At 43.8% G+C, this 18,126-nt stretch overlaps 1 protein-coding gene across 4 annotated transcripts in view; it reads right to left on the bottom strand.

Annotated features, from left to right (window-relative positions):
• Positions 1-18,126, bottom strand: part of RNF220 (ring finger protein 220) — a 209,605-nt gene that overhangs the window by 15,566 nt on the left and 175,913 nt on the right. For all 4 annotated transcript variants that reach the window (XM_054286102.1, XM_054286103.1, XM_054286104.1 and 1 more), the window contains 4 exons: positions 15,311-15,407; positions 14,232-14,318; positions 12,884-12,939; positions 11,081-11,159 (listed from right to left, as the gene is read on the bottom strand). In XM_054286102.1, the coding sequence (XP_054142077.1) occupies positions 11,081-11,159; positions 12,884-12,939; positions 14,232-14,318; positions 15,311-15,407 (319 nt within the window). The remainder of the gene's footprint in view (positions 1-11,080; positions 11,160-12,883; positions 12,940-14,231; positions 14,319-15,310; positions 15,408-18,126) is intronic.

Genomic DNA, 18,126 nt, shown 5'->3' with positions numbered 1-18,126 from the left:
CTACTCACAGCATTTTCCCCTCAGCACTGAAAATAAGAACACTTTCTTTCTCTGAGAAAATCCTTGCTTTGTTCAGGTACAAGGCCAGAAGAAGTGCACAGAAACACAGTGGTAGAGGAAAAAGGATCTATCTGTGGCTTTGAGTAGCAATCGCCTCCTGAGACATCTCCCCTGGGAAATGGCCACCCCCCTCTTTGCTAAAAAACTTAAACCCAAACACTGGTTATTTGTTAAACATTAGCATGCATGTGATCTTTGTTTCTCCAAATTAAATCGAGCAATTCCTACCCGCTGTCCCAGTGGGCAATCACAAGCAATTCCGTTAATTAAATTATCTCTGATTCTGCAGCTCTGGAATCTCTCAATTGACTAAGTCTGTGCTTTATCATCAACAAAATACTGGACCAAAAAGGAAACAAAAAAATGCTGATGTCAGTGTGATTGGCCTTGGTTAACCCTTCCCAGCTGGTATTTAGGGCTGCTCAAGAAACTGCTGTACTGGAGCAAGCCCAGGAGTGAGAGCCTTGCACCACAAATACCAGTAGCAGCTGTTCACTTTTGTTTCCTTTTCACTGTGCATAAAAACACAAACACCACACTGTCCCTTGCATCCAGCATCCTGCCTATTTGGGAGCCACAGAAAGATGGAAACTGTTAGCTGCTGAACAAGCAGGAAAACACCTCAAAGAAGCCCCTGCAAATACCCCATCCACATCTTATCCAGATCGCATTTGATGTATCCTGCTGTTGAGGAGTCTCCATAAAACATTCCCCTTTGGTTTATTTCAACTGGATATAAATTTTCCTTTCTTCATAAATGGCTACACTGTACACAGCATTCTATAAATTTTTACAATTCCACTGTTTGTATGTACCTTGTAAAAAACACTTAGCACTGATTAAATGCACCACCAATAAAATTTCATGGGCTACTTTTGACACTTGATATTTTGACCTTCTCTCTTCCTCATACATTTATTTTTGCTTTCCTTTGCCTGTAAACAGAGACTGTCAGAGAGGAAAATGTACAGTACCACTGACATACCTGAAAGTGATGTATTTATTTTTAAACAAAGCCTTTATCCAAAGTGGAGAATCCAGCAGAACATACATGCCACCTCCCTGCACCAAGGGCAGAGGTCATGTCACTAGCAGCTTACACATCATAAATATTGGAAACAGACTGGTCGATGCTTTGAAGGCAAAGTCAAGCTAAAGTAAGATTCCAGGAGCAGAGAAATTGCCCCAGGCCATATCCAACCTCAGCTGTAGATGACAATTATCATAATCACTGCTACACTGCAGGAGAGAAAGCCTGGTGCAGTCCTTGCTTTGTGGGGCACAAATCTTCGAGACTTGATAAAACGACCCCAACATCAGTGCACAATCATGCAATTGCCAGCCTTCTCTCATAGCCAATTTACATCTGGGTGAGAGGGCAACTCTTTCAGAGAAGAGACCTTGTTTTACTAGCCCGTAACATGCTGTGCACAGCTCTGTGACACCCAGGAGCACTGCAGAATGGCAGAGCACAGTGACACTGTCTCAACTCTCACTCATACAATGTCTTACACACCACTCCCTCACTACCTGAGTTTCAAACACTAACTATAAACACACCTATATTTCTTGGGATAAGAATTGCATTCATTTTCAATCTGATGAAATAATCTGCACCCACTTTCAATTTAGCAAGCATCATCTGCAGCAAGTACGAGAGCTAAAGATACAGGGAGTTTATTTGGCAGATGTGGGTGAGCAGCACTGAAGTCAGTGGGAGATCCACAGACTGAAAGGACTTTTACACTGACTGGAGTGCAAGAACATAACATAAATCTGAAAAAGCCCCTTTGCTACTAACAAGCAAAACACTTAAACTGACACGTAAGTTTTTAAAAAGAAAAGTGACAGGTGGCTTTAAAAGAAAACAGACACAGCTCACGCATTTTCAGTATCTTAAGTCTCTGGAAGAAGCCCAGCATCAGGCACTGGTGGCAGATTGACTGTGAATCACCCCACAACATGTGGGCTACCAGACTGGCACAATGTACTGAGATTTTATTTCACTAGATGAGCTGGTTATAGCAGAAGGGGCTTGCACGCCTTGATGTAGAAAACTGCCCAGCAAAGCTGTTTACAGAAAAGCCATGTCAAATCACACCAAGTGAAGTTTAGACCCTCTAAAGGGTCTGCAACACTGCCAATGCTAAAAGCAAATCTCCTGGCAAGACATCAACGTTTTAGGAGTTGGCTTCCCCTTTATTTAGCTAAAAATCTCATTTATTTGGTTTATTTGTTTTTAGACTAACCTCCTTTAAAGAGGCTGACTTATAATCCTGTAAAATGTTGTCACATGTATTGAGGAAATTGGCAAGGATGCTAATTTATTGTCCTCTAGGAAAAAAAAAGCCCTCTTTCCTTGATTAATGTATGTTTTTGTATTGTAAGATATTAAAGAATGTTGCTTCACCTGTGATTATAGAGAATAGTTTACTCTGGCAAAGTGCCCTGGCTTCTGGTTGCCAAGTTATGAATAATGCAATGTTCCCCATTCTAATTTCCGTGTTCTAAGTTGTGAATTTGGAGCAGGGTGCATGCAAGGGCACACACACACGACTCCGAGGCGCTCTCAGTCACGGGTGCCTCTATTTTATACTTGCTTGCACAACTTGTTAATACTGGCATTTGCTTGCCAAATTCAGAGTTTGCTTCTCACTAGTTTCATCTTGATGCAAACCAAAAATGTTGTCTCTTTTTTCCCCACAGAGGAATTATTTCCCTTACACTTGCATGCACCGTCGCAATACCACTGAGGGGAGCTTACCACTGCAAGAAGGCGTTTTAAGCTGCATTTAGTAGGGACTTGGGTAAAGATTCCCTGAAGAATTAAATGACAGAAGAATTAATTTTGCTTTCACATCTCCCCCGCCTCCATAACACAGAACTCAACAATGTCTTTACAGAAGCAGGAAGTAAATTCAGGCGCTGGCGTTTTCTCTTCCCTTTTTTTGGCCCATGTTTTGCTGGGACACATGTGCCCAGCCCCAATCAAAACAGAGACAGATGGCACCGCTGATCATTCAGAATGGAAGGAGCCTCGGAGTCAGCATGTTTAGATGCATTTGTAGGGCTATGCAGTATCCACTGGCCACTGGGACTGATTTAAAAAGGCGGTGAGTGAAAGTCTGAGCTTGCGCCAAAATTTTAAATGTGCCATTTGAGCAATTATGGTTCGACATGAAAGCTGGGAGAAAGAATGCATAGGTCATTCTGATTAGATTTAGAGACTATGTTCCCTGTTCCAAAGAGAAAATAAATGCAATCCCATTGCTTCACTGGAGCAGCTTTGGTGATAAAGAAAAAAGCCATGCTATGGAAAAGTGGTTTGCTGCACAAAGGTTTTGTAGAGGCAGCACAGGCTGAATCAGAAAATGATTCTCTAAACAATGTTCCTAAAGAGAAATAATGACTCATCTAATGTGTTAATATCTCTATTCACTTTTCAAACATATCCTTCTTCCTGGAGACCCCAACTGTATTTCTAACAGATCTGTGAAAGTGCATTGTAGTCACTATCTTAATACAAGCCAGGGCCACAAAAGACAGGAGGTGGAAATGGAAAATGCAGCTCCTCTCCTTGCTGAGGCATGCAGGCTAAAGGTTCCAGCCTACAGACACTTGCCTCCATCCACAAGTAAACATGTTTGGATTATGACCAAACTCCATGTATAGCTAGGCAGGTCTATTTTTCTACTGGAAGACTTATGGCAGCTGTAACTTGTCATCTTACTGTGGCCTGGAGCCGGTCTGGGATTATTGGTAGCTTTGGTTGGACGATCAGGGCACAAAATTATAAAATAGCCATGAAATGAAAGAGGAATAGCAAATTCCTAGGGCTGAAAGTTGCTCAGAAGGTTGGACATGCAGCTGAGTCTTGCAGCCAGCCTCTGTGAGCAATTAAATAAATGTCTTCTACTCCCATGGCCCCCATCCAAATGCCTGAAATAAACAGGAAATATCTATGCTACTACAGCAGCACTTGGATTCATCTATAGCCTTTTAAGGGCTTTACTGTGGAGGTGATATGCTTTCCAGAGCCTCCATTCATGACTGCTGATTGGAGGCACCCAAGGGCAGTGTGATAACACATCCTCCAGACAGCTTCCTACAACTGCTGCTGCCGCCCTAGAACTTTTACACTGCTGCTGTTTCCTTTACAGGGAAAGAAAGGAGCAGAATTAGCATCATTTAAGGTAATCGTGCCTTCAAAAAGAAACACGAGGCTATTAAAGGAGGCCAGGGCACATCAGTATCATATAACCAATTGTGGTCCCAGAGCTAGAAAAGGAAACCAGCAGAGCAGTGGAAGGACAGGTCATGAGCTGGCTATCTGAGGGAAAAGCAGGAATACTTATGCAACTGTGTAGGAAACAACAGCTTTTTGCAGCCAAATCATCAAAAATGAAGACAGAAAATAATGGAGAAACAGGATGAAGTGCCTGTAGCAGTGGGGTGTAAGGTTAGGAAAAGCACTGACACTGAAGTGAGGACACAAAATCAACATGGACATTAAACTACTTTAATTATATTACTTGCTATTACTTTGCTTCTGTAAAGGGGTTCTGTGTTGCAGAGGCAAAGGAGATATGAAAGCACAATGAATTCTTCTGTCATTGAATTCCTTGGGAAATCTTTACCAAGCTCCAACTAAATGTGACTTAACATTCCTTGTTGCAGCAGTAAGCACCCCTCAGTGATCCTGCAAGTGTGCATGCAAGTGTAAGAGAAATAATTACCCACTCTACAGTTGTCCCAGACACGGTTTAATGAGAACTTACAAAACCGGTCCTTTGTAAAGTACTATTTTGTATTTATACTTACTAACTGTAGCCCAAGAAATGCATAAACTACCAAGAGCTGTAATTACAACCATCCTGTTGTCAATACAGCAGCTGGCACAGCACAAACACTTACTGAGTCCTGCCACAACAGTTAGTGAATGCCAAGGAAAGCAGTAGCCCTGTCACCATCAGCAAACAGCCAGCTTGTGCAGCCAGGGCTGCCCTTCAGCAGATGCAGGAGAAAGACAGAAAACTAGCAGAGGATAGGGCACAACATGGTCCCTCTTCTACTCTTCAAAAGAACATTTTCATCCAAACAGGGAGTGCAGCCTACATAAAGATAATTGTTACTTTTCTCTTGTGAGCATCTGGGCACCACACAAACATTTCCTAAAAAAAAAAATAGTATCACTCCCTGACTCTTAATTCTTGCAGCATGCGAAAAAAGAGTCACATCTTTAAAGTATTTTCAGAAGGAACATGGCAAGACCCACAATGCTCCATCAGAGACAATGTTAAACAAAACAGGCTAATTTTAGGGACGACTCCTCTGACAAGCTGCTCACACATCTAAGGGCAGAATTCATCTGCTAGAAGGCAGCTGTTTGTGTTTTATAAGCTAAAGTTTCTCTTACCTATGGAATAACTCCAATATTTCACAGGGAATCATCATCCATCTAACTGAAGTACCCTCTAACAGACCATCAGCTTCATATCCCCTTTGAAATAGCACAGCTGAGCACTTGCTGGGCCACGATTTATTTTTTACCTTCTAAGACATCTTGGTAACTCTATAGCTCAATAGTGACATTCGAATTTCACACTGCTATAGCCCCCCATCGATTTTTCATTCCCAGGAAGCAACTCTACAAATTAAAGTTAACAGCATTTCTGAAACTACGAAAAGAAAAAAGAAAAGAAGGGGCAGGCAAAGAGACATAAATTGCAAGATGCCTAAACCACACCCCCAATGTAGGAATAAAATCCCATCCTGGTTTTTCACCAGTTATGCAGGAATGCAGAACATACTGCCCCTGAAGCCAGAGGACTCCTTGGGTTTGCAGATGCTTCAGCTTTAAAACATCACAGGTTCAACAGAAGTAAGAATCTCTTCCTATATGAAGATGTCAAAATCTATAGAAAACTGCCTCAAGGCATAAAATTAGACCAAACCTCTGGACAACACCGCACCAAACAGAGATACCACCTACCCCCAGGTCTGAGCTTGTACAGTCAGAGGCTGCTTCACTGAGCTTTGTTAACCACTGGCCAGTGAAGAACCGGACACTGATACAATTTCAGTTTGCACAGTGGTTATAATGTTTGACACCATTACTGGCACATGCAACTTCTCTCCAACAGTTAAAAGAGGGAGCAGAATAAAGAAACACAGCCAAGTACTCTGCTCTCCACTGTCACATCCCAGAGGAAGAAATAATGCCAAAGCCTCACTTCACAAAGAAATGAAGCATCTTTCTCCATACCCTTTCAGCACTGAACACCAGTACGCAACACAAATACAGTGTTACACACTACTGAATTACTCAAAAGGAGTAAAACCTAATAAAGATAAAAATCTGGACACAAGCAGCACAGCCCAGCAGCTCTTTCTCGGCCTTTGACAATCTCACACTTCAGTTCAGCGTCCTGAATCTTCTCCAAGTTCATGTGGGCTGTTCTGGTACTGAACCCACCAGCAGCATCATGCTCTCAGCTCAGCAGAGCACAAAGGGTTAGTTCATTTATGACTCAAGCTAATTTTTTAATTCTGTCTTTGCTATGAGATGTTCCTGTCTCCCATCAAAGCCTATAAATGGTGTGACACTGTGGAGAAGGGCTAGGTAGCACTTATCCTATGGTGTGAATTCTCAACAGCTTCTGTTTTCTCTGACATACCAGCTTCAGGTGCTATGAAAGGGCTCCTACCCTTCCAGGCCTCTGCTAATCCTCTGGCTTCACACTCTGCTCCTGCCTGGATGGGTCTGCCTGGGAGCAGGGTCTCCCCAACACCCCAACAGACACTGCTACCTCCCTGACTGCTCCCACATGCCTGTCTCTGTGCACAAGGACCCCAATCTAAACTTTGCTTAATTTTAACTGATGCTCCTCCTTGTGCTGCTGTGCCAGAGCCCCTCCAGAGCCAACGTTTCCAAACAGCTGGACTGGAAAGTGGTGAGGTGGGAGGGCAGGGGAAGAAAGAAGAGACAGGAGAAATAAAACAAATACAATTGCTTTTTGTCTCTAAAACCCTCTTTTTAACCCAACAAGCGTCTCATCCAATGAAGCATGATAAGCATGAAGTGTTATATAAAGAAGATAATTATAAAGGGATTTAATGCTTGGCAGGGTTGTATTGCAAGGTTCAGAGCAGAGGTAGCACACTCACTTAAACAGCCTTGTGTCCGGGTTTGCTATTATGCGGGCAGCGTGGCTGGGGCCAAGCGGAATCAGAAACAAGATTTGTTTTTTTAAAAAAAAAAAAAAAAAAAAAAAAAAAAAAAAAAAAAAAAAAAAGCACAGCCCCCTTCCCAGCGAGGATGGCAGTTTCAGTCCCACCTCCTTCCACTTCTGTCCCATCCCTGATTAATGATGTTGTCTGCCTGATTTATGACCCACCCCAACAGATTAGAGTTTCCCTCTTCAACCTCCCCCCCCTTTCACCCCTCCCAGAAGGCACAGCCACACTCCGTTGGAAATATTAGAGAATTATTAAATAAACATTCATACGTCATGTCTCTTCCCATACTGAGCTCATCGTAGTCAATGCTCAGCGGCCGGGCCCTGTTTGCTTTGGGGCTGACACCAAACAGCTGGAGTGATTCATGGAGAGGCTGGCTACAATGCTCTGTGCCATACATCATGCTCGCAGCGCTCCCTGCCCCGGCGGAGATAAACTGATCAACCACAACGGGCTGGAATGAATTTATGACAACACAAAATTGAGGAAAACAAATGGGAGGTGACCCAGTGGGCCACTAACCCAGACTCTCTCGCTGGCCTGCAATCTAGTCTTGTAGCAGAAAGCAAAATTGAACATTGGCACTCTGAATTAAGATGCTGGCTTTTAACCCTGGGGAACCTCTGTTTCAAAATGGCACCAGACCCTCACAAGGCAGGGAGAAAGACTTTTTTGTGGAGAAGGTGCTTTTTGCAGCTCTCTGTGAGCAGCACTTCTTCTGCTGAGAGTCCGACGTCAGTGGAGGCCATCAGGGAGGGTGCCTGGGCAATTAGGGACCAGCTGCTCTCTGAGCAAAGCTGCATCTTGAGCTGAGGTAAAGGAGCATTGCACCAGCTGAGCTCTGCCTTGGCAATGGCTGGGGTCTTCAGCAGACAAGCAGGGCTCAGATAGTGTGATGCTCCTTCATCTCTCCCCAAGAGCCTTCAGCACTCCAGTGTCTCTTCCAGACACCTCACATTGGCAAGATTAAAAAAGCTCAGCACTGAGACACGTCACAGTGTTGGGAAGGAGAGCTGGGACAGCACCATGTCTCCTACTACCCCTGGCTGCCACCTGAAATTCAACACTACACAAATGAGATCAACTTGTCCAAGTTACTGATGATCTGGCACAGCAGAAGGAGCAGAGCTAAAAAAACACAGACTTACCCCAAACCCCATCTAGCTGTTCTACATGCAAGAAACTCTCCCACAAAACCCCATGTTTAGATTAATTTAAACCTGCTCAAATGAAGAAATTCAGCTGCATGCCAAAAGGAGAACTGCTCAGTGTACTGTATTAATGGATTAAAAACCAAACAAAACTACACTAGTCTCTTTGCCTGGACTTATTTTTGGAAGAGGGGAGGAAGGAACGCCATTCTTATGAGAGAAGGATCAATAGGCAGATCACTGCTAACTCTATTAGCCCCTGCTCTAAACAGAGAGCACAGCTGACACAGGTGCTAAGCCATGTGCTTCTGGACAATTTTAAAAATGCTAATCAGATGCTACACAAGGTTTAACTTGCCAATCAATAATGTTCAGATTTAAAGGAAAAACCTGAAGTTACAAACAATGGAGTAAAGTGATGCTGCCAAAAACTTCCTGTAAGCACCACCCAAAACAAGAAAAATGAAACCAATTTAGCTCCAGATTAAGAAACAGGAACTAGAGATGAATCAATTTAGCCTGTTGGGCTAGGTCGCCATATATCATGGCTCAGCAGTGGAGCGGGAAGCAGCCAGACAGTGAGAAACCCTTCCCCCTCCTTTTCTGTAGGCTTCTAGCTCTGATCCTTGTTATCAATTAATTTAACAGAACCCCTCTACACAGACAAGCACACAGAGAATTCAGACTCCTTAAATGGCAGGACAGAAACTATTTATCACACATGAATCTCAAAGGAAAGGAGAGAGAGGGAAAAAAAAGGTAGCTAGGAATTCTCCACCTGAAACACTGTCTTGTTTTCTGAACCTCGGTGAAATAAACTACCTTAAACAAAAAGGTCCCTCTGCTACTTTCAAAAATTAACATTATTGGAAAGACTGAACAAGACATTTGAGGAATTTCTTGTAATTTCTTTTAGTCTTTACTGACTTTTAGCAGCACTGAAGCTTTAGCAGGCAAGGTTATTGCAGAGCAAGGTGTGTGTGCACAGACACACACACACGCTTGCTCTCCTCACGTCACAGCAGCGTTAGCGCGAGAGTTGTTTGGAAAGGATTCTGGGACCCTTCAAAAGGTGCAAGCTAAAGCCTCTTTGATCAGATTATTAAAGCTATGTCAATTTTATCACTTGAGCTCAAGTGTTCTGGAAAATGTCAAATCCTTTCAGCTCCTACAGTTTAAAGATTTTCAATAGGAGTGGATCTGGGAGGATGGAGGGCTGCTGCACTGACAGGCAGGAGGCCCAAAGGGAGGGCAAGCAGCAGCTGAGACAGAGGCTGACAGATTAGGGCAGAAGGGATGAGTCCTTGCCACCAAGACAGCATGCAATGGCTGGCTCACTCGAAGGACAAAGCTGGTTCTGCATTGACCTGCAGGCTCCCAGACTCAGTGGTCCTTGGCCAAAGTCTGCTAAGGAGAAGCCATCAAATGGCAGACAGCCAACATTTGGGACAAGCTAACAAAAAGGGCTTGTAGAAAGGAAAGTGCCGAGACAGCAAAGCAGTGTTAAAGTTCCCTCTACAGCAGAGAGCTTCCCCAGTTAACTCTCATTGTGAACATATACTCTGCCAGGCGGCCTGAAATGTCAGAGATCCAAAAATGTGCCAGGGATGCAACCTCTCACGTCAGGACCAGGGAGGAGAACGAACTACATGAAAATGACAACTTTCTGTAAAGTCAGCTTAATGCTACACCACTAGATTTTTCCCCATCCCAAACTATCAGTGGATGTCACCTCAAATTGTAATATTTAAAACCCAGCATCACATTATTGCTTCCACCTCATTCAAGTTGTTTGGTCTCTCACCTGATCTTGGGACAATGTTTTCTATCAGGCAATATTCAACTTAAAATACTAAGTCCCATCCCAGCTAATGCAGTCCACGGTAGCAGAGAACAGCCTGTAGTTTTAGGCTTGGACCATCAAATTTGTCTAAGCAGTAAGTCATCCCAGCAGCAAGTGGAATAAGGTTTAGAACAGAGGATGTTACTCAAATGAGCAGTGCAGATAAATCCATTTATTTTTATTTCAGACTGCAGCACATTCAGTGAGCAGAAAGGGACAGGAAAGGAGATGCCCAGCAGTCCCTCCACTACTGCATATTAAAACACTGGGACTGAAACTTCTGAATCACTGGAAGGGTTGCAGGTAAAAAACTCCGAAACTGAGACATTATTTCTGTGAGGAACCATGCAAAGGCTCAATATAGATCTTAAGGAAAAAGAAATCCCCTCTGTGAGACTCCTTCCAAGTAACAGTGCTGCTAGGGGGAGATACTCTTTTGCTGAGAGATGAAAGATGGAAGATAGAGAAAGCAAGTATGGATCTATCTATTTACATAATTTAAAAGAAGGCAATTTTCAGTGGAGAAGCCCTGTGGAAGCCCAATTCCATGTCACTGGGTACCTGGCCTCATAGATACCTGGTGGAGAACTCCCCACAAGCCCTCTGCCAATACAGCAGTGGTGAGTGCTCCAAGTTCAGGCTTTGTGTTGCAGCACAATTTCCCCCTCTCAGTGGTAAAAGCTTCAAATATGCCTACCTTCAGATTACCACTGCTGCTGGGAGCACCAGATGGGACACTATGGCTCTTTAAAACAAGAAAAAGGGAAGCTACCCACTTCACACTCACTTTTCAATGTCACTGTTCTTACAGGTCTTCTGCATGGTCTCCTGTTTACTGCTTTCACCATTACTCGTTGAGGGCATTTCTGTGGAGGGAAGAACAGAAAAATTAGTAAGAAAACATTAAATCATTCCAATGAAATAATACGAGCAAGTCACAGTTTCAGAGGACCCCAATGAGTCACTTTCATGCCAGCTCTTGGTAAGAGATAGAGAAGTGACTGATGCTAAGTGTCCCTGTCTGGCAGGGGGGGCCTCTCTGGACAGTATATTTCTATGATTCAGGGCTCAAAATACAACCCCTGCTCTATTCCCACTTCATAGTGATCTGACCCCCACTGATGTACCTATTGTTTAAGCCAGGATTTAATTCAGAAAGGTTGATGCAGCTGCTACATGAAAGTGCTCTTCTAGAAAGGTGGATTTGGAGCAAATCCATCCAGCCCAGACCCTGCTCTCAGCCTCTCCCATTTGCTGAGACCTCACAGACACAAGTAGAGAAATATATACCAGGTAACCAGAATGACAAAACAGTCTGCTCATCATGGCTGTTCCCAGCACAGGAGAGGGTGTGAGACACCAGGTGGAGATGAGAAGATGAACCAGCCCCAGGGTTGTAGGTTCATCACCGTGGATTCAGGTAAAAGGTATGAAGAAAACAGCTCATAGCAAATGTCATCAGGGCTGCCTCCTCATCACCTCCATGGCTGTAGCTACTAAAGCTGATAATACCTACAAGCAAGTGCTTCTACATCACAGAAAATAAATGTGATTGCCTATCCCACAGAAGGAAATGCCTGCGATAGATATCCTCTGTTCTCCATTTAACCATCATGCCCTTGGCAAAACTGGTTCTGCTCCCTTCCCCCACTCCCACTGGCAAGTAGTTATATCTTGTAGGTACTTTCAAGGCTGGGAATCAAATGCCCAAAGCATGACAGGAACAGAACAGGGAACAAAATCATTGGGACATGTCTCTTCAGGTCGCTGAGCTTCAGCTTCCTTCCTAAGGGAGATGCAGCAGCACTGCCCAGCTCTGGAAATGGATTTGGCATCTACAGCTGGAAAGCGCCAGGTTTTATTATTCTCATATTTCCACTAGGTTGCTGCTTACACTTACAGTGCTGCTGGCATTGAATAAAAACCCCCAGCAGTCAGATGGGTTTAGCACTTCCCCCTTCCTTCTCAATTCAATGAGCTTTCAAGTACTGTATGCAAAGGTACACATTCACATTAACTCCTTTGCTCTGGAGTCTCAACTACAGGTCATGAAATAGGACAGATCCTAGAGTTTCCACTCCTAAGGTGAAGGCTTCAGAGTGGTAAGCTTTTCTTGCCATACAAAGGCCAGCAAGGACAAGATCTACCCAAAAGATAAAAGTCTTTAGCATATCCTCTAAAAGAAGGGAAGAAAAAGCAGTTGGAAAAAACCCAATAATAAATGCACCTGTGTAGTTTAAACATCCAGCAGATGAACACCCCCATCACATTGTCAGGCTCTGCTGGCTCGCTCTGTAATACAGCAGTTTGCCTTTCAGTGACGTGCCATCAAGTCAATGCAAACCCTATCTCTCATCACCATCCCAGTTAAGGTGGCACTTTTGGGAACTTCCCCAGCTGCCATTACTGACAATTAATTGTACTGTTAAGTTCCAAAAAGATAGTGTGGTTTTATGTGCATACCTATCTGATGACACTCTGCAAGAGTATCAGTAACCACCTCTCCTAAGTACTGGCAAGCAGAAGACATGGACTATCTATCTGCCCCCCTGCAGTACATAAATTAACAATTTACAATTTCAACACTCACCGTCACTGGCCCATTTAGAAAACTCTGGCGTTATTCGAGTACTTGGTGTGCCACCACTAAAAGAGAAAAGGACAATATGCTAAAGGTTGAATACAAGCAATTTTGTTGCTCAGGAAAAGCTACGCCTTCCACCAACCACTCCTCTCTTAATACTTCTATCCATCAGTCTAAGTTTCAAAATGTGAGCAGCTGGCCAGCCAAAAAACATGTTCATGCTTCGTGGCATCAGTGACACTACTGCATTTCTACAGAAACTCAACAGGATTTCAAAGTACTTTTACAAGCAACATCACCTCTTGTGTTGTAGAGATGGGTAAACAAGTCCAGGAAATGTGCAAGGAAGGACCTTGTAAAAACAGCAAAACAATGTGCTAGGTGCAAGCCACATGAAAGGACTGGATCTCCTGGCCTCAGGCACTCAGGTATCTCACCAAGCACTAAGTGTCTGTAGCCACTGATAACCAAGAATCCTCCTGCTACAACACCAGACTTCTAGCTGTGAGGGAGCTTCAGCATCTTTGTGGCCCTGCTTTTGGACTAGCATGGTTAGCAAAGTATTGACTGGACCAATGGTTTGGATCCAGTGGCAAATGCCACTTTTCTATGGAGTGAAACCTAATTTTCAAGTAGTGTTTGCGACAGGCTAAGCAGTAAGAAAATTTCATTTCACTGCTCTATCAATCACTTCAACCTTGACCCCACAAGATCACTCAGTGAAAGAGATAGAGGGGTAATTTAAGTCCTGTTTTATGCAGGGCAGGGGGCTTAGAAAGCAATCCTAGCTCCCTGTTAAGGCTCATTTTATTCGCCTGGAACGCTTCCCTGAGTGCCCTGAATGCTGGCTGCCTACATTCTCCACATATGTATGTGGGCAGAGCACACATCCTGCCCCAACCCACAGCTGAATACAGATGGATCAGTTTGCATGCCCCACAACAATTAATTTGATGCAATGAAGTCACACAAGGGATGCCAGACTCCTACTGTGCCAACCAAGATTCCAACAGCATCACACTGTACTGCTAAGAGCCACATTTGATCATGAAGCAAGATGATGCATAAGGCCTTAGTCCAGCACAGTTTCCTTATCACCAGAATTCATCCTCTGTCCAGCACTGCTCAGGGCAAAGACGGCACTGGCAGGGCAGTGGGGTGGCTCAGAGAGGGTGAGTGTACAGGGAGGCTTTCCTAAGGCTGCACAGGTAGAAACAGAAACCCACCTGCTGGACTATGCTTCTTTGTAAGGCTCTTGTTGCAACCCTTGCACTCAAGTGAACAGGGTATTTTCCACAAACTGAGACTCCCCAAAAGCAATGAATGCAGTAATTTAGAAAGGCATGATACTTACTTTAAAACAGCACCTCGGAGCGCTTCCCTTTCTTTGGCTTCACCTGGCTCTTCTCCAGTGCAAGGGATAATGTCTGCCTCTGTGTACCTGAGCACAAAGGTTTAAGGAAGATACAGCCCTGCTGCAGACAGTAGAAAGGCTTTTGAGATGGTTAGGACAATGTCTGGGATATAGAACAAATTAATTCCAACTGGGAACACCTTAAGAAATAGAGGGGTTGGTATCCGCAAAGGGGCCTGCTTTAAATTCTGGATTAAAGTTTTGTTTTAGTTGGAGAGAAACAGAAATCTTTTGATAGTAACAAGATTCCACAGCTTCTTGGAAAAGGAAAACTAGTTCCTGAACCCGTGCAAACTTAACCTGCAGAATTTGTGTTTGAAGTACAGAGTTCTTTTACCAGTGGAGGGCTGGAGCTTCAATCCTAAAGGCTGGTACAGATTTCAATAAAACCTAATTCTATAGCTGTACATTGCCCCTCATCACAGCTAAGGCAGTGTCTGTCAAATGCCCTTGCAGGAATTCTTCCTTGATGCCTATTACAACTGTTGTGGGGCAGAAGTCTAGTCACAGCTCTCCCAGAGCTGTGCCCAAAGAGCCTGCTCCCAGATGGAGAAGTTCCCAAAATCTGCCTTTAATGGTAGTTCTGCCCATGAACTGTGTAATGAAAGAGGAAAAAAAAATCAAATCTCGCAGAGTGGAAGGTGAATAGTGCTTACTGCACAAACCCCTTGAAAACAAAAGGGTGTCTTGTGGAGAATAAACTCAATTCCTACCCTTGAAGCAGGAAAAGCTATCCATATAGAACAAACCTAGATGGAGGCAACAGATTGTTTATGAAACAGAGAAACTCTAACTGATCCCTTGCAATGTCTCCTATAGACTTCAACCAGGTCTGGAGTATTACTGTATCAACTGTAGATCTCAAAGGGAGCAATGGGGAACCTCTCCTAGTTCAAGTAACATGGTAACTGGAGAAGGCTGTGTCATTTCCAGTAGGGCTGGACAAAGATTATCCCCCATTTCCTGGGGCAGATGCACCTCTGGGTCCCCTCTCAGTAAGAGCCTTTCAAAAACGATACTGTGGTTTCCCATACTCGAGTGTGTCGTCTCCATCCACATCCAGGTCAGCGTCGCTGTCCGGATTCTCCTTCCCGCTGCACATGATAAACCCAGACCCTGAAAGAGAATAAAACACACGGGGTGAGCATTTGAATTGGAAATGAAGTGCACCAGATCTCCCAAAAAAGGTGCTACAGCACCAGTTTGCAGGCTGCCCTTTACTAACAGCCTCATAAAAGGTGCCCTCTCCAAAGACAGCACAAGAACACTCACAGAAATGCTCTAACTTCCTAGATTTTATGCTCTAAATGCCCCCAACATTGAAAATGGAACATTCTCGACTTTTAGCTCTTCACATGAATTATTTTAGAATTGGAGTCACTGTAAGAGTCTCTCTCAAAGGCAGAAAAGGCAACGAAACTTAACAGGAAAGACTTATTTTTCACAGAAGTAGTTAATGCAAAATCTACACTACTAGCAGGTAAGAGAAGGCCACAAGGATGTTCTGAATTACTTCTTAATTCAGATGCAGAGGGCAGGCAGAGGCTAAAATACAATTAGAAACAGCTCTTCAATTTTGAAATACATTTAGTCATGGCTTAGATTTTTAAAATTTAAAACATTTAAGAATAGCAAACCTGCTCCCACAAGAGGGGAAAAAAATCAGACTTTTCTCATTAACAGCTCCTCACATGCACTTACATGAGCAAATTGCAATGCAACTCATCAAGAGTTCTGCTCTTCCAGCACAGGGGTGTCAGGCACACATCCAATCCCAACTCCATCAGGAAGTAACCACTTACAGTTCCACCTGAGGCTGACTGTGCATCAATTCCCACTTTCCAACAATTTCTACATTTACTTTGGTCCCAAGCATTTTGTAAACTGTAACCAGGCTTTTTTTAATTGAATCTGCAGAAACACCTACAAAGATGAATCTTCACATGGTATTTTCTGCCTAGGGTTTATTAATAGAAGAGAAACTATAGAAGGCACATTTACTCTTTATGAGAGCTAACACTGAATATGCTCTCTCCTGTTGATTGGATATTAAGCAAAGACCTGCTGAACTCTAAGGTGCTGGCTGCACCCATTTGTGTTCAATTTTGCAGCAGATCTAAGCTGTTTGGGTACATTAGCTGTGCAGACAGAAATGTACTCACTGCAGCTGCCTCCAGTATGTTCCTTCACTTAACACCCCTGTCCAGACAGCAGAGCTGGACACCTGGCTCAGACAGAGGTGCCTGCTGGAGCCTGAAGCACCTGGCACATCCAGAGGCTGTTGACCTAAGTCTGTGGTAGACCAGGGAACATATCCCAACTGCAAAGATTGAAAGGGTAAGGTAGATATTGCCTTGGCCTTGCACCAATGGCCCAAAAGGGCTATGGTCCTGTACTGCAATTATGGTTCTATAATAATGTTAGCCTGTATTCTGCATTTAGAAGCACTGAGTATTATATGCATGTCTGAAGAATGAGGACATTCAAAAGCTTTAGGAAATCTTTTTCAGGAATTCAGATGTCTGAGTCTGTTTACCCCACTAGGCTCTCACCAGCACACTTAACATAAGCCCAGAAGAGTGAACTGTATTTCTAATGGTCTGCATCTGTGCAGACAACAGGGCAAAGCAAAGGTCTCATTTCCAAGGATATCAGGCAGACACAGCTCTTTACTGTCGCTCTCCAGGAACGGACGCTCTCACTGATTCATTAAGCCCCCAATAAAATTTGTTTATATGGATTTGATATTTCTCTTCCCTGAATATCAAGAAGGTCCTTAACGAGTGACAACTGTAGCATGACAATGATTTTAAGACTAACCTTTCCCTAGAAGCATAAACTACCTTTTACTTCAAAGTAATTGCCAGCCTTAATTTTTAGCAGAGGTAACACAACCAGCACCAAGCATGCAGCACCCATATCTGTGCCAGGTACTGTGGGAGCCCTGCCTGTAGGTCAGCCCCATGGTGTCACTGGGGCAGCCCTTTTCCAGCAGACCCCTTTTAAAGTGTTTCACCTCCTGGCTGAACACTACCAGCCAACACGTGTCACAAGCTGCCTCCTCTTGCTGCAATGGCTCCTCTAGTAAATCTTGCCTCATTCAGTTCATCACAATGTTTGGGAGAAGATTTAGAGGGGTAAGAGAGACCTGTCAAAGAAGCTGCATAGTCTTTCAAAGCTGCTTTAAAAGTCAAGAGTGGGCGATGGGGTGGTAATTTATAGGCATGGCATTTAACCTGCAGTAACACCATCCCCTGCACCTGGCATTACGTTAGCCCATCACTTCTCAAAGGCCATAAACTTTGGACACACAGGTCTTCATTTTTCTTGTAGCTGTGGGAGACACAAATCATGCAAAGCTGGAGCTGTGACTTGGCCAGTCCCAGGGGGTGATCTGAACATTAGCCAGACAATGAATACTTGGAGCAAGTGCCTTGGTGGGGGGGAAGGTGGCCAAATGAGTGAACATAAGTGGGACCACCCCCCTTGTTACTGTCTCTGCAAGGATGCCAAGCACACAGCAGACATGCACCTTTCCATCAATTTTGTTTCCAAGTGACTCAAGCCAAATGGTGGTTTATGGCTAGAGCTTAAGATGAGAAGATCTGCTTACCACAATACAGTTTACAAATATTAAGGCACCTTGTCTTCAGAATCCTTGTGTCCTTGCTCTCAAGACCTTTGTATTTAAGAAAATCCCTTTTAAGTCTGGAAAGAAAATATTCCATAGCTTTGGCTGAATCTAGCTCTATTGCCTAGCTGCACTGCCAGCAGATTACTATATTCCTTAACAGGGAGTGTACAAGGGGAGAGTTGGGACAGTATGTGCTCTGAT

The sequence above is a fragment of the Melozone crissalis genome, unplaced genomic scaffold, assembly GCF_028551555.1.
Source record: "Melozone crissalis strain CALT ecotype California unplaced genomic scaffold, PUWL_Pcris_2 ptg000045l_1, whole genome shotgun sequence".
In the NCBI taxonomy this organism is placed as follows: Eukaryota; Metazoa; Chordata; class Aves; order Passeriformes; family Passerellidae; genus Melozone; species Melozone crissalis.
Note: the sequence above shows the minus strand (reverse complement) of the source record. Positions and strands in the feature narration are given on the sequence as shown.